The 25,017-nt window shown below is 44.3% G+C and overlaps 2 protein-coding genes across 7 annotated transcripts in view; one reads left to right on the forward strand and one right to left on the reverse strand.

The window, feature by feature from the left end:
* SEC61A2 (SEC61 translocon alpha 2 subunit) overlaps positions 1–25,017 on the forward strand; it is a 109,196-nt gene that overhangs the window by 45,598 nt on the left and 38,581 nt on the right. Inside the window, exons 12-14 of one of the 4 annotated variants that reach the window (XM_030819261.1) lie at positions 9,018–9,146; positions 11,055–11,192; positions 24,043–24,060. In XM_030819261.1, the coding sequence (XP_030675121.1) occupies positions 9,018–9,146; positions 11,055–11,082 (157 nt within the window). In that variant the 3' untranslated portion in view covers positions 11,083–11,192; positions 24,043–24,060. Of the gene's footprint in view, positions 1–6,120; positions 6,278–9,017; positions 9,147–11,054; positions 12,505–24,042; positions 24,061–25,017 lie in introns of those variants that run through there. The other 3 variants (XM_030819260.1, XM_030819259.1, XM_030819262.1) reach the window with 3 other exon arrangements.
* NUDT5 (nudix hydrolase 5) overlaps positions 1–25,017 on the reverse strand; it is a 30,958-nt gene that overhangs the window by 3,718 nt on the left and 2,223 nt on the right. For 2 of the 3 annotated variants that reach the window (XR_004031760.1, XM_003257669.4), the window contains exons 2-9: positions 17,349–17,452; positions 15,701–15,768; positions 9,923–9,972; positions 8,643–8,750; positions 4,946–5,041; positions 3,989–4,090; positions 2,131–2,139; positions 1,948–2,001 (exon numbers count right to left, since the gene is read on the reverse strand). Coding sequence is in view for 2 of the 3 variants with exons in the window: in XM_003257669.4 (XP_003257717.1) it covers positions 1,948–2,001; positions 2,131–2,139; positions 3,989–4,090; positions 4,946–5,041; positions 8,643–8,750; positions 9,923–9,972; positions 15,701–15,768; positions 17,349–17,411 (550 nt within the window). In the remaining variant the exon portion in view is untranslated. The remainder of the gene's footprint in view (positions 1–1,947; positions 2,002–2,130; positions 2,140–3,988; positions 4,091–4,945; positions 5,042–8,642; positions 8,751–9,922; positions 9,973–15,700; positions 15,769–17,348; positions 17,453–25,017) is intronic. The other variant, XM_012499440.2, reaches the window with a different exon arrangement.

The following is a 25,017-nucleotide window of genomic DNA, read 5'->3' on the forward strand; positions in this document are numbered from 1 at the left end:
GCCAGCAAACTGATCTTAAAGTGTAATACTTTCCTTCCAACTTCTCAAATGTTGCTTGTTAAATAAACAGTTTGATTACTGTATTTTGATTCTACTAAAGCCAGGCAATTTGGTTCTTTTATCCCTCCTCCTTTATAGCCATAGTAGCCCTCTCTCCACCTCTCCTCACTTATTCTATTTTTTTCTCCCTTTTCTAAGACCAAAAGTGAAGTTTAGAAGGTGGAAGGGAGAAGGAAGACATTTTACAAAAAGGATACTCTTCTACTAAAAGATAACCCCGCATGGCATTTCACACTTGCCTATGTCACCCTGCTTTCCACACACCTCCTCAGAGGGAGGGGCTATCTGTTATTGTTCCTGTTTTATGAAAAAAGCCGAGAGAGGCTACAGAACCTGTTTGATGTGATAGCTAATTATGGTCCGCGGAGTCTCAAACCGAGTCGGGCCTGTGACTCCGAGCTGCGCTGCCTCGTATTGATTGTCATGCCTTTCTCCAAATATGCGCCAGATAAATTATTGTATCTATTCAGTATGATTGTTCTAACTCTGGCTTTGAGCTCTCGAGGTGGCTTCTACCTTAGGTCTAGTTTTTGGAAAGGTGAAGCAGGAGTGGAAGCTCTCTAAGGGATCTGAAATCTGATTTTATCCAAAGAAATCACAGCAGCCTTTGAAAGACACATTCAGATTTTCAAACAAACTGAACAGACATTTCAAAACCAGACGCTCTGCTTATTCATTGAAACTATAAGCTGCTGAAACTCAGGGAAAAGCTTAAGAAACTGGTCTTAAAGCTTCAGGCCAAACAATGCTTCAAATCACATTTGAAGTAATCACTTAAAAACAGTAGAAAAATCAGTTATCAATTCCTAAAACACTTGTACCCAATAAAATATTCCCATGATGACAAGTGTCTGCTTCTTTCTAGATGAGTGAAAGGGATGTGCCAGCCCAGACAGAGGTGTTCCTTGAAGGGCCCATGACATGTCTGCATACAGTATCTCCTCATGTCTCCATACAGTATCTCCTCTTGTGGTTTTATCAAAGGACTTTTCTCCCCATAAGCTTACCTACTGTTTACAAAGTCCCTAAAAGATGGGTGGCCAAGAATTATACAATGCATCAGGCCGGGCGTGGTGGCTCACGCTTGTAATCCCAGCACTTTGGGAGGCCGAGGCGGGCGGATCACGAGGTCAGGAGATTGAGACCACGGTGAAACCCCGTCTCTACTAAAAATACAAAAAAAAATTAGCCGGGCGTGGTGGCGGGCGCCTGTAGTCCCAGTTACTCGGAGAGGCTGAGGCAGGAGAATGGCGTGAACCCGGGAGGCGGAGCTTGCAGTGAGCCGAGATTGCGCCACTGCACTCCAGCCTGGGCAACAAAGCGAGACTCCGTCTCAAACAAACAAACAAAAAAGAATTATACAATGCATCTACATGACCAGTGATTTCTAAGGGCCACACAGCTAGTTTGGTTTATTATGTGAAAAGCATATCACACCGAGTATACAGGAAATACCTCAAGTATTTGTTGAAGGAGCATCGTCAATTTCTCCTTGAACCTCCACAAAGGACCATCCCTCATACTAGCATACTTGAGGAAAAGCCAACAGCTTATCTACCCACACCTTTGCATCGCTATAGACTGAAGGTTTAAAGTGTAGAATCGTTTTGGCTACTCAGCAGGAATGTCATCTGGGCCGTTCTGTAGGAGAAAAAGCCCCTACCAAAAGTTTGCACTTCACCCAGAATGCTTTGCTCCTATTTTCAAACTCTGTGCCACCCAGAAAGGAAAATTAGTAGTGGTCACCTGCAGTTTTACAAGTTGCTAGGCATTTGACTTTAGTGATCCCAAAAAGATAAAGAAATGGAGTTATATTTAGTACCCAGTTTGCTGGGATGGGGACGGGGAGAACTGGAGAAACTGGGTGGCGGTCTGGAGAATGCTTACCATCGAGTCTCTGCAGCAGGTCATTCTTGGGTAAAGAAATGACTTCCACAAATTCTAAACAGACAAGGTGCAAGTGAAAACAAAGCTAACGTCAAGAGCCTACCAAAACAACCCAAAATGTCTGCAGCCATCACCACTACACTAAGCCATACACGCTCGGCCACCAGGAGTTGCAGAACATACCTCCATCCCCTGGAAATAAACAGAAGGAGAACATTTCAGCAAGGCCTGGAGTGGTAACGTCGGAAGACTTTTATGCAAGAGGCGTCAAAAAGGCTTTGAGAATTTCACAGAAACCTGGGTCTCTGCTAACTTAATTTATATACATTGTCAAACTCAAGCAGTATGAAGTTATTCTCCACATAATGTTAAGTAGCAAAATTTAAAGCATATTTGATAGTATGTATATTTTTATAGATATGAATCTGCATATCATGTAAAATATACAGAACATATAAAAAGTTACCATTTTAACCACTATGAAGGTACAATTCAGTAGCATTAAATAACATTCAGAACGGTGCACAACCACCACCAGTATCCATCTCCAGAACTTTTCATGACACCCAACAGAAACTTGGGATCCACTCAACACTAATTCCCCATCCCTAGTAGTGCTTACTCTACTGTCTTCCTCTATCAGTTTGTCTATTCTGGGCACCTAGATAAGTAGAATCAGAGTATTTGCCCGTCATGTTATCGCATGTTTCAGCATGTGCGTGTGTTTGTGTGTATACTACATTTTGTGTATGCATTCATCTGCTGGCAGACACTTGGGTTGTTTCCACAGAGGTGGCCATGAACACAGGCACACAAGTATCTGAGTCCCTGTTTCACTTCTTCTGGGTGTAGACTTAGGAGCTGAAATGCCAGATCATATAATAGTTCTGTATCTAATATGCTGAGGAACTGCCAAACTTTTCCACAGTGTGTCATATGTATATGTGCAGTTCAAAAATTAAGATAGATGTATGTATGTATGTATGTATGTATGTATGTATGTATGTATGTATGTTTTGGAGACAGGGTCTCACTCTGTTGCCTGGGCTGGAGTGCAGTGGCATGATCTTGACTCACTGCAACCTCCACCTCCTGGGTTCAAGTGATTCTTGTGCCTCAGCTTCCCGAGTAGCTGGGACTACAGGTGCGCACCACCATGCCTGGCTAATTTTTGTATTTTTAGTAGAGTCGGGGTTTCACCATGTTGGCCAGGCTGATCTCGAGCTCCTGACCTCAAGTGATCCACCCACCACAACCTTCCAAAGTGCTGGGATTACAGGCATGAGCCACCACACCCAGCAAAAAATCAGACTTAAAATTAGTTGCAGTGGGATACTGAAACATAAATATGAACTACTCAAGAGGGTGAGAAATTAAAGAATATCACTGATACTGATTTACTGTGGTGCACATATAAATACCCCCTTTAAAAGGATGGGAGAGACAACACGGAATTGACAGAGACATCACAGCTTTTGAATCCAAAGTTGCTAAGAAATATTATAGAGCGAAGAGAAATAGTGAATAATCTGCTGCCCCTTAACAATTACTTAGGCATTTTTTTTTTAAGAGAGACGTGGTCTCATTCTGTCACAGAGTGGCACCATCATAGCTCCTCCAACTCCTGGGCTTAAGTGATCCTCCCACATCACCTTCCAGAGCAGCTGGGACCATAGGGGAATTTAGGCCATTCTTACAATATACATGAAGACAGAAACCAGGGTGATTTAAGTTTCTCACTGTTTACTACTTAAACCTGCAGCTCATATTACTAAGTGGGAATACACTTCATGTAGAAAACAGGGAAATATGTCATTTAATTTTTTTTTTTTTACAAAGAAAGCATAAAGATGAATGAAGTGGCAAAAGAAAAATGCTAAAATACATGATTAGGAAGAGAGACAAGAATACTGATGAAGTCTATTTGAAAGACTGATTCTTTCCATGAAAGACTACATTCTTTTAATAAATCAAACTAGCAGCAAGTTCCAAGACACGTAATGCAACCACACCACCTGCATCACAGCCGACGCACACATACCTGGCTTTGGCTTTGGCCTTGCGTTTTCGGCATCATCTCCGTTAATGGTGACTGTCACGATGTGTACGGTACAGTTTGACAAGCCTGGGTCCAAACAGACCGCTGTGGAGAGAAGGGACAGTCAGATGCGTCAGTCCCTTTGGCATTTGTTTCACTATGGTCTTAGGAAGAAGATGCGTCTCGCAGCTCAGCATTGACATGGAGGTAATGCAGGAAAACTAGTTCTCACATTTGGCAGGCAGATCTGCAAGCTGCAAAGCATCTGGGCACTCACACTCTCCCCAGAGCTCCCGAGTCAAGCTTGCTAGGTCTGTGGGGTTAGATGGTACTGTCAAGTTGTAAAATCCCTTCGCCACATCAAACTCAAAAAATCTTCCAGCGATGAGGGTAGCACATGGATGAGATGGGTGAGCAATAAAACTCAGGGTGTAGGAAATTCCAAAAGGCAATTTATTTTTTGAGACAGAGTTTCACTTTGCTCTTATTGCCCAGGATGGAATGCACTGGCGTGATCTTGGCTCACTGCACCCTCTGCCTCCTGGGTTCAAGTACTTCTCCTGCCTCAGCCTCCCGAGTAGCTGGGATCACAGGTGTGCACCACCTGGCTAATTTTTGTATTTTTAGTAGAGATGGGTTTCACCATGTTGGTCAGGCTGGTCTTGAACTCCTGACCTCAGGTGATCCACCTGCCTCGGCCTCCCAAAGTGCTGGGAATACAGGTGTGAGCCACCACATCCTGCCAAAAGGCAATTTAATTTCATTAATTCTCCCCCAACTTCAGGCCCTTCTGGCTCCAGTTTCCTCCTGGAAAGGGAGGGGAGATTCCCTTACACTTGGTGACCATTCCTAATCTATGATTTCTCTTCAGTGAATTCTGAGCATAAAGCACACCCAAATAATCAATCCCTTCCCACATAGAGGAATCCATCGCTTGGTGAATTTTCAAGCAATACCAACCTGGAGAGCATTCAGCAACGTCCCCTTTGTAGCCAGTTTCTTCTTCAAGCTCCCGGAGAGCAGCTGCTTCTGGGGTTTCGCCATCATCTATGAGACCTGCAAGTCCAAATCATTGGTGTGATGGGAGCGGGAAATCCGGTTCTTCGAACCCCTCCTTTTCTTTTTTTTTTTTTTTTTTTTTTTGAGATGGATTCTCGCTCTGTCGCCCAGGCTGGAGTGCAGTGGCGTGATCTTGGCCCACTGCAACCTCCGCCCATCCAGGTTTAAGCAATTCTCTGCCTCAGCCTCCGGAGTAGCTGGGATTACAGGCGCGTGCCACCACGCCCAGCTAATTTTTTGTATTTTTAGTAGAGACGGGGTTTCACCATCTTAGCCAGGCTGCTCTTGAACTCTTGACCTCATGATCCACCAGCCTCAGCCTCCCAAAGTGCTGGGATTACAGGTGTGAGCCACCGCGCCCGGCTGAACCCCTCATTCTTCTAACACACCTGCTGCTGCGTTACGTTAGAAGAATCAGAGCACTGTGAAAAGTGGTCTTACAGAGAAACCTGAGGATTGGAACTCTTTTTTTTTTTTTTTTGAAAATGGAGTCTCACACTGTTGCCCAGGCTGGAGTGCAGTGGTGTGAACTTGGCTCACTGCAACGTCTGCCTCCTGGGTTTAAACGATTCTCCTGCCTCAGCCTACTGAGTAGCTGGGACCACAGGTACGCACCACCACGCCCGGCTGATTTTTGTATTTGTAGTAGAGGCTAATTTGTATTTTTAGTCTCACCATGTTGGCCAGGCTGCTTTCGAACTCCTGGCCTCAAGTGATTCACCCGCCTCAGCCTCCCAAAATGCTGGGATTACACGCATGAGCCACTGTGCCCAGCTTGGAATTTTTATAGAAACAAAAAGGCAAAAGAATAAAACTCTAAGCAGACAAATCAGGTTCTGAAGGCATCACCCAGTCATCCTATTCAGACCCAGATCCTTCATGATCCTTCACGACCATCTCCATGCTACTCTGCACAGCATGGGCAGCATGTGTGAGGAGATGTGACATGGTGGTGACCAACTGGCTTAGGCTTGGGAGCTTGCTGTGTGACTGCAGCACAGGAAGCCTGTTCATATTCTGCTTCCTTACATGTAGGATGCTGACAGCATCACCTGTCTTGTCTTCCTCCCTCACAGTAAAATACCGAGGCCCGGGAATGAAAGGCCAGAAAGGAGCAAACTGGTGGCCATTAGGGGACTCCCATGGCCACTGTGAGGAGTGAACAGAGAGCCCAAGGAAGAGGAAGGGAGCAGCAACGCAGACTCTTTTTCCTGAAAGGAATTAAAAAATATAATGAGGCTGGGCGTGGTGGCCCACACCTATAATCCCAACACTTTGGGAGGCCAAGGTGGGCGGATCACCTGAGGTCAGGGGTTCGAGACCAGCCTGGCCAACATGGTAAAACCCTGTCTCCACCAAAAATACAAAAAATTAGCCAGGTGTGGTGGTGCACACCTGTAATCCAGCTACTCGGGAGGCTGAGGCAGGAGAATCGCTTGACCCTGTTAGGTGGAGGTTGCAGCGAGCTGAAATCGTGCCACTGCACTCCAGCTTGGGCAACAAAAGCGAAACTCCGTCTCAAAAATAAATAAATAAATAAAATAAAATAATGAAAAACGGGCTGGGTGCGGTGGCTCACGCCTGTAATCCCAACACTTTGGGAGGCTGAGGCAGGAGGATCACTTGAGGCCAGGAGTTTGGGGCCAGCCTGGGTGACAAAGCAAAACCCCATCTCTACACAAAATTTAAAAATCGAATGCGGTGATGCACGCCTGCAGACCCAGCTACCCAGGAAGCCAAGGCAGGAGGATCACTTGAGCCCAGAAGGTCAAGGCTGCAGTGAGCTGTGATTGTGCCACTGCACTCCAACCCGGGCAAACAGCTAGACATAGTCTCAAAAAAAGAGCCTGGGCATGGCGGCTCACACCTGTAATCTTAGCACTTTGGGAAGCTAAGGCGGGCAGATCACTTGAGCCAAGGAGTTAGAGATCAGCCTGGGCAACATGGCAAAACCCCATCTCTACAAAAAATACAAAAAATGAGGTGGGAGGATCACCTCAGCCTGGGCATGTTGAGGCTGCAATGGGCTGTGACTGTGCCAGAGCACACCAACCTCAGCAACAGAGACCCCATCTCAAAGAAAAAAGGAAAAGTGAGAGAAGAATTTATTAACGTTAATATTAAAAGTTATTAAATAGCCTGGCCAGGCGTGGTGGCTCACGCCTGTAATCCCAGCACTTTGGAAGGCCGAGACCAGCCTGACCAACATGGAGAAACCCCGTCTCTACTAAGAATACAAAATTAGCCAGGTGTGGTGGCACATGCCTGTAATCCCAGCTACTCAGGAGGCTGAGGCAGGAGAATCACTTGAACCCAGGAGGTGGAGGCTGCAGTGAGCTGAGATCGTGCCACTGCACTCCAGCCTGGGCAACAGAGCAGGACTCCGCCTCAAAAAATAATAATAATAATAAAACGTATACCACTAATAACAAATAGATGAGATTTAATCTCTTTAGATGGGAACAATCCAATAAATTGTTACCCTATCCAATAATAGAGGGCAATAAATTCTGGAGAGCTTTAATTACTGTGCAAGAAAAATATTCTAGTTGAAATGAAGAGTCTCCTTGGCCTGTTCCCACACAGCAGAGCAAACCGTCTTCTGCATTCATATTTCTTGGAGTTAAGAGCCTGGCCTAGGCTGGGCGTGGTGGCTCACGCCTGTAATTCCAACACTTTGTGGGGCCAAGGTGGGTGGATCACCTGAGGTCAGGAGTTTGAGATCAGCCTGGGCAACACAGTGAAACCCTGTCTCTACAAAAAATACAAACATTAGCCAGGTGTGGTGACACACGCCTGTAATCCCAGCTACTCGGGAGGCTGAGGTAGGAGAATCGCTTGAACCCAGGAGGCGGAGGTTGCAGTGAGCCGAGATCACGCCACCACAGTCCAGCCTGGGTGACAGAATGAGACTCCATCTCAAAAAAAAAAAAAAAAAAAGCCTGGACTACTTATCAGTGGAAATTTCCATTAGCAGATGGCTAATGACAAACAAATAAGCTGAGAAGGGCGATTACTCAAAAGGCTGGAGACGGCCGGGTGCAGGGGCTCACGCCTGTAATCCCAACACTGCGAGGCGAAGGCAGGCAGATCACGAGGTCAGGAGATCGAGACCATCCTGGCTAACACGGTGAAACTCTGTCTCTACTAAAAATACAAAAAATTAGCCGGGCGTGGTGGCGGGCGCCTGTAGTCCCAGCTATTCGGGAGGCTGAAGCAGGAGAATTGCTTGAACCCAGGAGGCGGAGGTTGCAGTGAGCCGAGATCGTGCCACTGCACTCCAGCCTGGGTGACAGAGCGAGACTCTGTCTCACAAAACAAAACAAAACAAAAAACACAAACAAACAAAAAGGCTGGAGGCAGCATTGCCAAGAGGAGGTTGGGATGGGTGGGGGGTGGCCTTGTGTCACCTTCACGGGTTCAGAGGGTTGTTGGGGTGTTCTGGGGACCTGGAGGAGCATCGCTACGAAATGGTTTAGTTTTACTTAAATCCACAAGGACAGATTAAAAACTGCAGAGCTGAGCTTTGCAGTTCTCAGGCTTTACCCTGGTTCAGGCCAACATCCCCTAAGAAGCAATTCGATGTTGAGTGACTCACCTGCAGGGAACTCTATGCAGTAGCCCCCCACTGGTGGTCGGAACTGTTTCACCAGAACGATACACTCATAGTGAAGCGTTCTCTGCAGCACGGGGATGACCGCGACACCTGTCAACAGGAAATGGAACCAAGGAAATCCCTAATGAGAGGTCAGCAAAGCCAGCACGTTGTTTAGAGCAAGCTCATGAAAACCCCAGACTTTAAGAAACTCCGCTTTAATCTACAATACTGGCAGTTAATCTTGGAAGCTATTTTAAAAATGTAATTAAAAATCATCACTTCTATGTTGTTTACACTTTCTTTTTTAAACAAAAAGCCTGTTTGTCACAGTTTCTTAAAACTAAAATTGGAACTAAAACGAAACATTCCCTACAGGGTCAAGGATGTAAGGTTTCTGACTACATCAACCTTCCACAGAACCACTTTCCAGCGTGTGGCAGCCCTGCCGCTGGTGAGGCCACAGCCATCCCGGTGCTCCTGGGTCAACTTTGAGCAAGAAATCAAGTAAGTTCCACTGTCTGCAATAAATGCTAGCAAGACTGATTTTCCTGTTTTAGGGTAAAAGACCTTTCCTCTCAAGCTACTTGGCCTTCATTAAAACCTAAGAAAAACAAAAACGACTGGGTTTCAGAAAACACAAAGCACCCAGGAGGGTCCCCTGGCTCCCCACAGCTTCCTATCTGTGAAGCCAGCAGCTGCAGCACAGCTACTGTTTGCTTCCAGCAAAAACGGAAACCAAAACTAAATGGAAAAATAAGAAAAGCCTAGTGCCCAACTTCCCCTCGACCAGAGTGATTCTCAGGATTGTGGGCTCTTTGCAGTCAAGGAATTCAGGCCTGGAGGGGAAGGTGAATGGAATAGGCTTTGCCCAATTAATTCCGTGTCCTCATTAACCTGTAAAGCAAGTGGTCCATAAGCATAAGGGTGTGCCAAGTAACTTTTCCAAACTAAAGGCTCTCACCTAGATCCTTCGAACAGGACACAAGGATTTCTAGAAGTCATAACATGTCTAGACACTGTGTGGCTTCAAACTACACTGATTTACATTTAGTTATAAACATCAGAACAACTTCCCCTCAAAAACACTGTTTTGAGCTTAGATAAGAGAAGCCAGAAATTACTTACAAAGAAAGCTTAATTTAGTTATATAGTATGGCAAAAACTAAGCGGAGAAAGACACAACATCATAATAGAAGTTAACTTGGTTCCACTGAAAACCCTTTTACGATCACAAGTGCTAACTTCCTTTCTAAAGGGTTGGAATAGGTTTGCACTCCTACCATCCGCAGTCTGTTCTTTCCTGGTTGTACGTTTCACTGATTCCCAGGTTCTGTTCAGGCAGAGAAGAAAAAAAGGCATTAGTGCTAAAGAGGAGAATTTTCTTAGGTTTTCTGTGTACAACCAGAACTTCTTAAATGCAATGCATGCAAATGTACTCATGATACTGGTCAAGAAGACCACATCATCAAATGTCTGCATTAAAAAAGCTAATTCTGCTTTCCTATAGCTTCTGAAAATTAACAACGAAAACTCTTGCCACCCTACCCCTCACCTTCTGGGTGCCCCCGAAACAGAAAGCCTGCTAAGCATGTGAGCTACCGCTTTCTCAGAAAACTTTAGTTTGGATCCTCTGTCTCTGGGCAAGGAGCACAGCCAGTGGCGGATTAATAAGCAGGTAATGCAAATGAAGCCACAGGCAAAGACTCATCCCGTCTCTAGCTACCGTGGACAACATGAACTATTGAGATTTTCATATCATTTTGATTTTTAAAATATGTGACCTAAAACACACAATTTAAGAAGGTCGAACCTTCCCATTTATTAATGGAAGAATTATTAAATAGAGGCAAGTGCCCTACTTTGCATGTGTGAGATCTTATCTAGAAAAAGTGGGCTGAGTAACAGTACAGTCCTGCTCTCTTGTATGGCTTTGTTCCTGGTTAGCTGTTGGTTTCTGACTGTTACCCAACTCAGCTTTTGGGTAACATCTGTGCTATTTTACTTTCTGGCCTTGGAACATGGGGCACAGTTGTACAGGAAACCCAGTTACTGACACAATTATGCAGTTTAAATGGACGAGGCATAAAAGGAACATTCCCCCTTCACTCTCTTCTCCCTACAACAGAAAAAAGCAGTGGTAAGAGACCAGAGTGGAGAAGCAAACAATTTTAGGATCTCTTTTAAAGGAAGTGAGACATGTGGGTGGCTCTGGAGCTTGGGATAAAAAGGAGTTACCACCTGCATCTCAATAGTAAGAGCTGCAAGATATCCTCCTCGGAAGAACCCTCCTGCTCATGCTTCCTATCTGGCTGTCCTTAAAATTTGGACCTTGTCATATTTTCATTAAAACTGTTCAAATATTTAATTTGCTTTTTAAAAAAACAAAACAAAAAGACTGTCTGGCAATCGTAGGTCTTTCAGCATTGTACCCAAATTCTGAAGGCCAAATATGTCAAAATGAACACAGGAAAATCAAACAGACTTCTATGACAACTCACAGCAGCTCAACATTCCTGTTAGTAGCAAGGAGCTGACCAACAAGCAATGCTGGTAAGTAAATCATACAGATTGCAAGAGATGAAACACCTTTTGGCATAGCTCTCTCTGCTGCTTCCTAAGGTTAGTCCTAAAGACTGAAGAAGACAGTGCTGGGAAAAGCACTGAAGGTCCCATCCCAAACACTAGGAATAAGGGAAACAAAAAGAGGAGCATCATTATCGTGGTTAAGGTGAAGGAAATAAGCAGTCATGAGCCATAAATCACCAGCAATAAAATGGAAACGCATTGATAAGAAATCTTGGAATAAGATTGCCCAGTGAGAGCTCCAGCAACTTCAAAGGGCCTGTGAGATGCACACCTGACTGGAAGTCAGCTCTTAGTCTCTACTTGCCTACCAGCTAAGCCTAGAGCTCCAACCTCCCGGAGACTCTCCTCTCCTTTGTAAAAAGCAGGAATGAGTATGTTATCTCCAAAACCTCTTCTGGCTTTAGGATTCTGCTTCCAGTAAGATCATCCTATTCCTAGTCTCCTTTGTTACGGGAAAGCCTGTTGGCCTTCCTCTCTCTAGTTCACCAACACAAGAGGCAGGAGGGTCACAGAGGGTGACTTCGGCACTGTCTTGAATGTCAGTAAAGACACGACACTACTGAATATTTTTATATTTCTAAAATTAACCCCACATCCCCGTTCATGAATGAGACGGTGGAACACAGGATTCTCTAGCTGCTATTTTATCTCTTAGACTCGGCCCTCCATATCCATGGGTTCCACATTCGTGCATTCAACCAACCACCCATTGAAAATACTTAGGAAAAAAATTGCATCTATACTGAACATGTCCACACTTTTTCTTGCCATTATTCCCTAAACAATAGAGTACAACTGTTGACACAGGATTTGCATTGTATTAGGTGCTGTGATAACTCTAGAGATGAAGTGTGTGGGAGGATGTGCGTAGGTTAGAGGCAAATACATATTGAATATATGCATTTTCGTATCAGGGAGTTCAGCATCTGTGGATTTTGGTATCTGCAGGGGGTCCTGGAACCAACCCCGACAGACACCAAGTGACAGCTGTACAGGTTGAGTATTCCTTACCCGAAACGAGAGGCCGGAAGTGTTTCAGAGTTTGGTTTTTCAGATTTTGAAATATTTGCCTTACCCTCTGGGTCTCAGGCCTTTTTGACATTTTGAACAGTATCTTTACCCCACAGAGCAGGAAATAAGCCAAAGAACCCCACAATGAGTCATGCACATAGGTCTCAGCCCTGTGTTGTGGGGAACTGCTGCTGGGCATCCGGCCTGCACACATGCCATTTCATGACCCTCTGCGGGAGTGCTTGTGGAGGGAAGTTGCCGTGTGCGTGCAAAGGATATATCCGGCCGGGTGTGGTGGCTCACACTTGAAACCCCAGCACTTTGGGAGGCCAAGGTAGGAGGACTGCTTGAGTTCAGGGGTTCGAGACCAGCCTGGGCAACATAGTGAGACTCTGTCTCTACTAAAAAAATAAAAATTAAATTAAAAAAGAAAGGATATGGCCGGATGTGGTGGCTCATGACTGTAGTCCTAGCACTTTGGGAGGCCAAGGTGGGTGGATCACCTGAGGTCAGGAGTTTGAGACCATCCTGGCCAACAACCCTGCCTCTACTAAAAATACAAAAATTAGCCAGGCATGGTGGCATGCACCTCTAGTCCCAGCTACTCGAGTGGCTGAGACAGAATTGCTTGAACCAGGGAGGTAGAGGTTGCAGTGGGCTGAGATCACACCATTGCACTCTAGCCTGGGCAACAGAACAAGACTCTGTCTCAGGGAAAAAAAAAAAAAAGAAGGATATAGCTGAGCTGAAGGGGAGGATCCCTTTTCCCCTGGAGGACACTGAATGCCTGTGTTGTATGCCTGTGTTTTGACTGCAGCCCGTCACACGGAGTCAGGTGTGGAATTCTCCAGCTGGAGCATCATGTTGGCAATGAAAAGGTTTTGGATTTTGCAGCATTTTGAATTTCAGATTTTCAGATTAGGGCTGCTCAACCTGTACACACAGGCTTTTATATCAGGTCAGAGATAACACATCCTATTACTTATACATCGTGGCATACTGGAAAGTACAAAGACTCATTCTTCAAAGGGTGACATTCTGGTATGAAACATTAGTGCTTTACATAAGTCCTCTTCAGAGGCCAGGAAAAAAACCCTATGTATGGAAGAATGGACATGATTATGCTATAAATATGGTAGTTTGGTGGATTTTAGAGCCTACTCCCAATCTACTGAAACAGATATTCTGAAGTGAGATTTCGTTCTATTTTCAGAAAAGTCCCCATATGATTCTGATGTACGTCCCTGATCAGGAAACGCAGGAAGGGCAGAGAAGACCAGTCAGGTGAAGAGATGAGCTGGTATGAACACATTTTTTTATTTTATTTTTATTTTTTGAGACGGAGTCTCGCTCTGTCGCCCAGGCTGGAGTACAGTGGTGTGGTCTCGGCTCACTGCAACCACCACCTCCCGGGCTCAAGCAATTCTCCTGTCTCAACCTCCCAGGTAGCTGGCATTACAGGTGCCTGCCACCACGCTGGGCTAATTTTTGTATTTTTAGTAGAGACTGGGTTTCACAATGTTGGCCAGGCTGGTCTCGAACTCCTGACCTCAAGTGATCCACCTACCTTGGCCTCCCAAAGTAATGGGATTACAGGCGTGAGCCACCATGCTTGGCCTCAAACACAAGTTTAGACTCATTAGAATTGAGGGCTATGTTTTGTGTTATAAACTTAATTTGATAGGCAAAAGAGAACCAAAGTGTATCACTATACATTGGGCTCCAACCTCTCTATAGTTTCACAAATATAAATTACATTTGAACATATGGTGCTCCCTAAGACTTGGGCCTTGCCACATTTCTGTATTGGGTTTGGGCCCTAACTTACTTCATACATTTAGTTTTCCATATCAAACTCACTTGGCATTTTAAGTGAAGAGTTACAGTCTTTCATGGTCGATGGATCATACTGTGCTTAGCTTTCTTACTGCTGGGTTTTAATTCAGCAGTGCTATCTTTCTCTTAATATGTTGCCCACAGCTCTCCTACATTAGGCCTTATTAAGGGATTTGCTAGTTTAGTAGATATAATCAAAGTTGTTCAGATTACTGGCAAGTCCATGTGTTTGCATCTTGATGATCTATTTCATCACAAAGAAATTATGTACTCTTATTGGATCACTTTGCAAATGGAGTTTTCATATTGATGAATTTGTATCATGTGATCTGGTTACTAAATTTCATTCTCATTCTGTTGTACTCCTTTTTATATTTCACTAAGTAAAAAATTTATTTTCACAGTATTTTCTTCTCATAGTTTATAATATCAAAGGATTGCTATGCAAAAATCTGGAAAGTAAAAGAAGAAAGGTTAACCACATAGCTTTTTTCTCACTTTGCTATAATTTTCCTTCCGGCTTTTTCTTACACATTATTTGGCAGAGTTTGAAAAGCATATACACACTTTTCTACTTTGTTATCAACTTAGGAACTTTTCCCATATTGCTAGGTTGTCTTCAGAATCTGCTTTTTAGACAGCTGCAGAGATTTTACCAAGCGAATACACTATAACAATTCCTTACCTATTTTTAAGATATTTAGGTTGCTTTCAGTTTTTCTGTCTCTTAAAATTTTGGTGAACATTTTCTATACATAAATTTACTTCTGAATACTAATTTACTTAATACTTTCTTTTTGTTGTTGTTTTTTTTTTTGAGACAGAGTCTCACTCTGTCACCCTCTGGAGTGCTGTGGTGTCATCTCAGCTTACTGCAACTTCTGCCTCACGGGTTCAAGCAATTCTCCTGCCTCAGCCTCCCAAGTACCTGGGATTACAGGGCCACTAGGCCCAGCTAATTTTTGTATTTTTAGTAGAGATGGGGTTTCGCCATGTTGCCTAGGCTGGTCTTGAACTCCTGACCTCAACCGATCCCCACCCCCAACCCTTGGCCTCCCAAAGTGCTGGGATTACAGGCGTGAGCCAACACACCTGGCCCTTAACACTTTGTTAACACTGGGATTACTAGGTCAAAGGGTACAATATCTTCAGGGCTATTGACGCATATTGTGAAATAGGGTGTACAAAATGTTTTTTTCCCAATTTGCATTTCCATGAGGCAGGCACGTACCTCAAAATTAGCAATGTTGTTGTTTTCTCTTTATTTCTTCTAATTTAGAAATTAAAAGCTGATTTTACTAGAAGGAAGCAACATGTACTGTTAATTATTCTGTTGCCTTATCAGCTTAAACTAGGTTTGGCCCAAAAGTTTTAGGTCTATACTTGTCTAGTTAGAATGGTATTAAAATAGTTTTCTGATTAGTTATTGTAACACATTTACAACCCAATTTTATTCAGCAACTATAAATGATCCAAACATCCTAACACTGGAAAAACAGCTAAATTAGATTCTTCATTTAAAACAGAGTTTACAAAAAAGAAAACATCAAAGTTTATGCAAAACACTCAACAGATAACCTGAGAACCCAAGTAACCAACATTTTATAAGAAAAAAAAAAGTTTACCTAGTTTTACCAGTAGGATCCATGTACGTTGTTTTTTCAAGCTTGACCCATTTTCCTTCTGAAATTAACTAAAAGGATATCAGATAATAAGTTGGGAAACTTTCAAACCAAGTTGTTTTTATCTAAAAGGGTTTTTTCTTTCACATTTCCTCTGTCCTTCCCCAGACTCCCAATAATCATATTTCCTTCCTAATAATTTGTGGGCACGTTTTTCAGTTCAGAGTAGGTAGGTATTCAGGGTTGTTTTTTTTAAAGGGCACTTCTGCTTCTTTTTGAAATTTCTTGGTGGTAGTAGTAACAGGTGAAAAGAGGCCGGGTGCGGTGGCTCACGCTTGTAATCCCAGCACTTTGGGAGGCCGAGGCGGGCGGATCACAAGGTCAGGAATCGAGACCATCCTGGCTAACATGGTGAAACCCCGTCTCTACTAAAAATACAAAAAATTAGCCGGGCATGGTGGCGGGCGCCTGTAGTCCCAGCTACTCAGGAGGCTGAGGCAGGAGAATGGCGCAAACCCGGGAGGCGGAGCTTGCAGTGAGCCGAGATCGCGCCACTGCACTCCAGCCTGGACAACAGAGCGAGACTCCCTCTCAAAAAAAAAAAAAAACAACCAGGTGAAAAGAAATGACAGTCTAAAAACTCCTGGGGGTTGGTGGGGCGGGTGTGGGGCATGGAGGTAACTGGAAGGGAGCACATGGGGTGAGGGTCTCCTGGGACACTCCTGGTCTGTCCCCTGACCTGGGTGCATACAACACAGGTGAGTTTCGTATGTAGAAATGGCCATTTCTAGACACTGGTATTTTTCCTGTCAGTGATGACACAGGAAGGCGGACTGTGGGGAAACAAGGTCCGGGATTGGATCTCCTATCATGACACGTGGGTTTCCCACCCAACCGCAGATGGACACCCCAGATTCGTTCTGCCTAGACATTGGGGAGTTCTGGTGTTGGAGACTAACTTACCTACGGCACTATACTGAACTGAGAGGAAAGCGTCACTGCGTATAAAGCAGTAGCCTTTCTCCTACTATCCTATCTTTCACTTCTTGCCAGCAGCAACCTAATCATTTTCAGCATCTGTTCACAGACAACATGGAAAGATTTTAAACCAAAAGGAATTCCAGAAAGGTGTCAAGATCAGAGTTCCAAGATGAAGGATTTAAAATTTATCCACTGCAATGGTTCCTGCAGGAAGAGACTTTTAAAGCTAAATTGAGTAACACAGAGACATACATTGGTTCTAGAATTCATTGGAATTTAGACTACAATTAACAACGTAGGTTTTTATTGTTCTTAAACACTCATGTTGGGCCATAAACAGCCAAGTTGTGACAACTACATATGAAATATCTGAGTCCGCAAATGCATATATTCTTTCTTCTTCTATCTAGGGAAACATAGGAAGGATTAAGAATTTTTCTGTTAAGAGCCCAAATCTACCTAGAGTCTCAATTTCACTCATACACAGAGACACACTACTCCTCCCACACAACAGCAAAATGTGCCCGAGCCCAAAAAAGGGAGTAGGAAAAACCTTCACAACTGTCTTCAAGAAGGAAAGCCCACCACTGTAACAACAAATAGTCTAGATATTTCTACTAAACTCAGATTTATGTGGCGGAGGGAAAGGAAAGTGAAAAACAAGTTATACCTCCTCTGAAATGATATACTGTTTGCCATTCTGAGAAGATTCCGTTGGTTCTTGGCTCTCCATTTTCAAACTAGTCTTTACAGCCCTCAGGTGAGAAGTTCACCCTGCAAGATAATGAGATTTGTTTAGGCTAAAATTATTTTTCTGAATTAAACATTTGTCCACAGGCCACTAGTCAAAGTACTTAAATGGCAAAAAATTCATCTGCCATGAACACTGCCTGTCTCAGTATCGGAGGGAACTGCCACAGGTAGAAACGTGAACAGGGAGGCCTGGGGATTAGCCAAGAAGGATGTGACAGCAGTCCCAGTCACACTCAGCCACACCAGCCAAGCTCCTGCCGTGCCTATTCTAGGCACTTAGAGGCCGACCTTCTTCATCAGATTTTTCTTTTTTTTAAGAGAGTCTCACTCTGTCCCCCAGGCTGGAGTGCAATGGCATGATCTCAGCTCACTGCAACCTCTGCCTCCTGGGTTCAAGCGATCCTTGTGCCTCAGCCTCCGGAGTAGCTCGGATTACAGGTGTACATCACCAGGCCTGGCTAATTTTTATATTTTTAGTAGAGACAGGGTTTCACCACATTGGCCAGGCTGGTCTCGACCTCCTGACCTCAAGTGATCTGCCCTCCTTGGCCTCCCAAAGCGCCGGGATTACAGGCGTGAGCCACCGCGCCCAGCCTGATTTTTTTGACTCCGAATCTTAAACTCTTTCCAAGGGAAGACAGCAGAAAGATTATTTACCACTCTCCATGCCCACCTCTCAGTCTTTTATCCATCCGTTACACCTAAACTTACTTATTTTTTGAGATGTAAGATCTCATTCTGTTGCACAGGTTGGAGTGCAGTGGCGAAATCATGGCTCACTGTAGCCTCTACCTCCCAAGCTCAAGCGTTCCTTGCATCTCAGCCTCCTGAGTAGCTGGGACTACAGGTGCATGCTACCACAGCCAACTAATGTTTTAAACTTTTGGTAGAGGTGGGGTCTCACTATGTTTTGCAGGCTGGTCTCAGACTCATGGGCTCAAGCGATCCTCCTCCCGCCTCGGTGTCCCAAAGTGCTGGGATTACAAGCATGAGCCACTGTCCCCACTTCCCCATTTAAGTTTCAGCATATATCAAAGTTACAGCTGCAGAGAAAGGATCGAGTAGTACTACAAGTTCTGTTATGAAAAGAGCAGGCCCTTATCCCATTTATTGTAGATTATTATTTCCTTTTTCTTTATTCCTTCATTTTCGGACCTTGCCTGTCCGAAGGTCAAAGTCTTTTTCTCTTACCCACATGGTTGATAATTCAGCTGTACATAGAATTATAGACCCAAAGCCAACTGTCTATGAAACTGTAAGGCATTGCTTAGTTGTCTTGCTTCTGATGCTACTGTTGAGAAGTCCAAAGCTATTCTTATTCTTGATCTTTTTGCCACGTGACCTGTCTTCTTCCTCTGGAAGCTTGTAGTTAGTCACTTTCATGTTGATGTTATTGTATTGGGAAGTCAAGTGGGTCCTTTCAATCTGGAAACTTCTTACTATGCTTCTATACATTTTTCTTGAATGACTTCACTGATAATTTCCTCCCCTGTGTTTTCCTCTGTTGTTTCTTTTAAGAACTGTTACTTGGACCAGGCACAGTGGCTCACACCAGGAATCCTAGCCCTTTGGGAGGCCAAGAGTCTGAGACCAGCCTGGGTAACATGGCAAAACCCTGTCTCCACAAAAATAAAAACTAAAAAAATTAGCCGAGCGTGGTGGTGGGCACCTGTAGTCCCAGCTACTCGGGAAGCTGAGGCAGGAGGGTCACTCGGACCCAGGAGTTGGGGGGTTGCAGTGAGCTGAGATCACACCACTGCACTCTTACGTTCCACGGTTCTCTAACCTACCCCACCTAACTTCGGCTTCAAAGAAAATACAGCCCACCCAGCATCAATTCTCTTCCTGTCTTAAAGGAAAATGAGTCTGCTCTTTGTTTCTTCTGGGACTCAAAGTGATCATACTGCCCATCTGATCTTCAATTTGTCCCCAAGACAGCAAGCTTCCCTATCCTAAAATACAATCAATAACAAAACCAACTGTATGAATATTAATGAAGTGCCTTTACAAATCAAATATCTGATTGACTATCATAGGTAACCTGGCTGAGCCCCTTGTGGCCAACCTGTGAAAGGTGAGATGACATTTTAGGAAAGTGGCGGTGAGGCCGGGCGCAGTAGTTCACGCCTCACGCCTGTAATCCCAGCACTTTGGGAGGCCAGGGTGGGTGGATCACGAGGTCAAGAGATGGAGACCATCCTGGCCAACATGGTGAAACCCTGTCTCTACTAAAAGTACAAAAATTAGCTGGGTGTGGTGGGGCGTGCCTGTAGCCCCAGCTACTGGGAAGGCTGAGGGAGAAGAAAGGCTTGAACCCAGGAGGTGGTGGTTGTAGTGAGCTGAGATCGTGTCACTGCACTCCAGCCTGGCAACAGAGTGAGACTCCATCTAAAAAAAGTGGTGGTGAGTGGGACAAAGACCCTCACTCCCCCAGACCTCACTTTCCAGTGAGGAGAAAGGAGAAACAGTGAGGAAGAACCCAAAATTTATGTCAAGTGACTCAGCGTTTCATGGAGAAAGATTAAAAAGGATGAGAAGTGTGGGGAAGATGGGAAGAGTAATCTACACGGAGTGATCAGGCAAGGCCTGTTTAATTTGGTGACTTCTGAATGGAGACCTGAAAACAATAAGGAAGTAAACCGCGTAGAAGTTTAAATATTTAGAGACAGATATTAGCATATTGAAACCTGCAGCCCTACTACGAAAACAGGCACTTATTCCTTTGAAAGCACCACAGATGATAATTTATTAGGCAAACTTTTTTGTTGTTGTTGAGATGGAGTTTCGCTCTTGTCGCCCAGGATGGAGTGCAAAGGCGTGATCTCGGCTCACTGCAACCTCTGCCTCCTAGATTCAAGCAATTCTCCTGCCTCAGCCTCCCCAGTACCTGGGATTACAGGCTCCTATCACTGCGCCTGGCTAATTTTTACATTTTTAGTAGAGATGGGGTTTCGCCATGTTGGGCAGGCTGGCCTCGAACTCCTGACCTCAAGTGATCCACCCGCCTCAGCCTCCCAAAGTGCTGGGATTACAGATATGAGCCACCGTGCCTGGCCGCTAAAAGAGAGTATTTCTTTGGAATGCAATCAGCCTCAAAGGGAAACAGTATCGTGCAGCAATCCACTGATTCCGTGAATGACAAAAATGAGCTATTTCAAAACTATATTCTTTACTATGAGATTCCCAAACATTTCAGAAGGACTGTAAAAGTACCTCAGAAATTTTTAGAAACAGAAAAGGAATGTTGTTTTTAGCACCATTTCAAAAGCAGAAGCCAAATAGTGCCATTCAGGGGCCAGTCACTACCAGCAACATGCTGCAGAAAGAACGAGAAATGAGCTTTAAATTCCATGCTTTGTACGCCAGTGTCTCCACCACTGCGACGGAGTTTGCCTTAACTGACTCAATGCTATTTCAAGATTTAAAAGCAAACTTTGATATGAATTTTATCCATTTCATTAGTTAGAATTTAAGGTTATTTGCATATTGCCAATATGTGTATGGTATGAAAAATATACATGTACACGATGTTGAGTGTTCTACAATTTCCTTTTTTTGAGACGGAGTCTTGCTCTGTTGCTCAGGCTGGAGTGCAGTGGCACCATCTCTGCTCACTGCAACCTCTGCCTCCCGGGTTCATGCCATGTTCCTGCCTCAGCCTCCCAAGTAGCTGGGATTACAGGTGCCCGCCACCACGCCCGGCTCATTTTTTTGCATTTTTAGTAGACACGGGGTTTCACTGTGTTAGTCAGGATGGTCTCGATCTCCTGACCTCGTGATCTGCCAGCCTCGGCCTCCCGAAGTGCTGGAATTATAGGTGTAAGCCACCGCGCCCGTGAGTGTTCTGCAATTTCACTTATGATTGTCCTTAGTCTTTAAAGTCACAAGCTGTTTTAATTCTCATAAATCGTTTTAACTCAATTCAGTTTGAACACTGACGGTCTAGGATATGTTGGATGTGCAATTCTCCAGAGCATAAGAAAAACAGTAGTGAGGGGAAACGCTCTAAGATTTTTAGACGTCTTGCACAGTGGCAGGCAGAAGTCTCTAACTAGCTTTGAGAGCACCAGCAGTGGAAACGTCTGTGTATATACTCAGTGCACACTGACCACTGTGCTTGCCCTTGAGCACGTTACAGTTTAGCAAGCACATCTGGGGCAAAGACCTGCCTCAGAGACACCACCATACCAGGACGTTTTAAAGGAGGGACACACACATCCACTTGGGAGGCAGTGAAGAAAATGAAAAAGCCTTTTTTTTTTTTTTGAGACTGAGTCTCGCTGCAATACCCAGGCTGGAGTGCAGTGGCACGATCTCGTCTCACTACAACCTCCACCTCCCGGGTTGAAGCAATTCTCCTGCCTCAGCCTCCTGAACAGCTGGGATTACAGGCCCGCACCACCACACCCAGCTGATTTTTGCATTTTTAGGAGAGACGGGGTTTCACCATATTGGCCAGGCTGGTTTCGAACTCCTGACCTCAAGTGATCCACCTGCCTCAGCCTCCCAAAGCACTGGGATTACAGGGGTGAGCCACCACGCCCAGCCAAGATTTTTAAAGGATAGTTTGATGTGAAGACATGGCTTAGAGACCAAGAGTGCAGGGAAAGCATTCCAACTAGAAGACACCACACGAACAAAGGCAGAGACATCGGGGCAAGGGCGAGAAATTCTGAGTGGATGGTAAGCTCTGTGGTTCTCAAGCTCCTCCTCCACTTCCTCCTTTAAAAAACAAAGGAAAGGCCGGGCGCGGTGGCTCACGCCTATAATCCCAGCACTTTGGGAGGCTGAGGCGGGTGGATCACGAGGTCAGGAGATCGAGACCATCCTGGCTAACATGGTGAAACCCCATCTCTACTAAAAATACAAAAAAATTAGCCAGGCGTGGTGGCAGGCGCCTGTAGTCCGGGCTACTCAGGAGGCTGAGGCAGGAGAATGGCATGAACCCAGGAGGTGGAGCTTGCAGTGAGCCAAGATTGCGCCACTGCACTCCAGCCTAGGCGACAGAGCGAGACTCCCTCTCAAAAACAAAACAAAACAAACAAAAAAACCACAAAGGAAAAACCACCACCACCACAAAACTCCCAAAACAACTCCACGTATAATGAGATTTGCGAACACATTTCTAAGGCCATACACAGATTTGGCTGGATCTCTGCCTCCAAAACTGCAGGCCAACAAAGCACACAAAGCTAACTGGCATGGCACAAATTACTGTTGTGATATGAGGTAGTTTTGGGGGCCAGTGCCATGCATTGCATGTGCCTATAGTCCCGGCTACTCGTGGAGGCTGAGGTGGGAGGATCGCTTGAGCTCAGGAATTCGAGATGACCCTAGGAAACATAGTGAGACCCTATGTAAAAAATGAAAAAACAAACACCAAAATAAACTAATTTTGGGGTTAGGCAAGTACAGCCCTCTACTGAAAGGGAGGAAGTGATTAATTTTTCACCAACTTCAGCATGCCAGTATTAGTAACAACAGCTGCATAAAGAGTTAAGTGGGAATTTAGATTCCAGAAGTTAAACTATGAACTCAAAAGCCTGGTTCTGCAGCTGGCACTGAGGCTCATTACTCGATCACCGTACCCGAATCCCAGCCATCTGCTGAGGTTGCAAAGTGAAGCAAAAAATCCTAACAAGAAATTGTATGTTGGCTAGGTGTCTCCCTGATAAAAGATGAATATTGTTAATATCAACCATACTCAACCAAATACAAGATGCAGGAGCCCACATCATAAGCAGAGCCTCTGACTGACAAAAGAGGGTCAGCCACTTGGAACAGTTTAATAATTGAATAGGGAAATCAACAAGGCACTTTGAAAGAAATTAAGTGGGAAGCTGAGGCAGGAGAATCGCTTGAACCAGGGAGGTGGAGGTTGCAGTGAGCCGAGATCATGCCACTGCACTCCAGCATGGTGACAGAGTGAGACTCTGTCTCCAAAAAAAAAAAAAAAAAGAAATTAAGTGGGAGAGAGGATCAATTTTTTTTGGAGTAATAACTTACTTTATGATTGTCTTGTTAAAGTCAGGCATCAAATTGGGCATGTCTAAAGTGGCAATCTACATTCTGGCAGAATAATTACAAAGAAAAGTCACTTGATTTAGAAGGAACAAAGAATCAAATAATTTGTAGTTATATTTAATAATTTTGGTCATAGTTAAACATTTTTAAATTCTATTTTTAAAAGATAATATTCTGGCCGGGCTCGGTGGCTCATGCCTGTAATCCCAGCACTTTCGGAGGCCAAGGCGGGTGGATCGCTTGAGGTCAGGAGTTCAAGCCTAAACAACATCGTGAAACCCCCCGTCTCTGCTAAAAATACAAAAAATTAGCTGGGTGAGGTGGCACACGCCAGTAGTCCCAGCTACTCGGGAGCTGAGGCACGAGAAAAGCCTGAACCCAGGAGGCAGCAGTTGCAGTGAGCCAAGATTGCATCACTGCATTCCAGCCTGGGCGACAGAGCGAGACTCTGTCTCAAAAGAAAAAAAAAGGATAATATTCTGATGTATCCTTCTTTTGTGCCATTTACAGTAAAAAATTTGGGTACCCACAATTGAATTCACTTATGGGTTTTTTGGTTTTTTTTTTTTTTTTTTCATTCTCTTCAGGTGTGGCCATTGGGTGGGCAGGGAGGAATTAACGTTTACTGAAATGATGCTACTTGGTGATGTCCAGGAATCATTTAGCAGGTGGTTTATGATCCTCACATGTTAATTCTGGTTGACCAAAAGTGAACTGACTGTAGTGACCCTTGGGAAGGTGAATTGGTTACAGACGTATGGTAATGAGACTGTAAAGAACCGCTTATAATAGTCCAGGCAGGAGATAACAGGTCTGGAGTAGAGTGGTAGCCGTGGCAAAGTGACATTTAATTTCCACGAAGACGGTTTTAAGGGAGACTGGGACATCGGAAGAAAAAAGGGGTGATGCAGGGCTCAAATCTGTACACACTTGTTTGAGGTGATGGCAGACATCCAGATGAAGAAAACCAGCAGACAGGTGAAAATATTAATCTAGGATGATTAGTCATGCTATGGATTCAGAGAAATATGTTTTTGCATTACTTCATTAGGAATTGCACAATAAATCTCCTCCCCCATAATCACATGACTACTGACTTTTCAGCATGCAGGAGAAAAAGCAACTATTTCCACTGTTGAAAGGTTTTGTTGGAGAAACTTGATGAATACAATGACTTCATGGCTTAGTGAAGACAACCACGGTGGTTAAAATACAGTGAACGCTCATTTAGCTGTATCCATTCAAAGTATTTGAGCATCTCCTATTTATAACGTCAATTTATTTGATGCTGGTTAAATGTGTAACAAGTTACTTAAAACCAACTGTAATACTAAAAAGTCATTGAACACACTTCTAAAGTATACTGCCTGAATAAAAGGTATCTATAAAAATTCCTTCCCTGTAGTATCTATATTATTTATGCTTACAAACTTAGCTGCTTTTCTACACACAACTGCAATTCTATATTAAAGCTTTGCAACTGCCTTAACCTCTACACTCTTTCTTTTTTTTTTTTTTTTTCCGAGACGGAAAAAAAAAAAAGAGTCTCACTCTGTTGCCAG

Source organism: Nomascus leucogenys, chromosome 9, assembly GCF_006542625.1.
Source record: "Nomascus leucogenys isolate Asia chromosome 9, Asia_NLE_v1, whole genome shotgun sequence".
NCBI classification, from domain to species: domain Eukaryota; kingdom Metazoa; phylum Chordata; class Mammalia; order Primates; family Hylobatidae; genus Nomascus; species Nomascus leucogenys.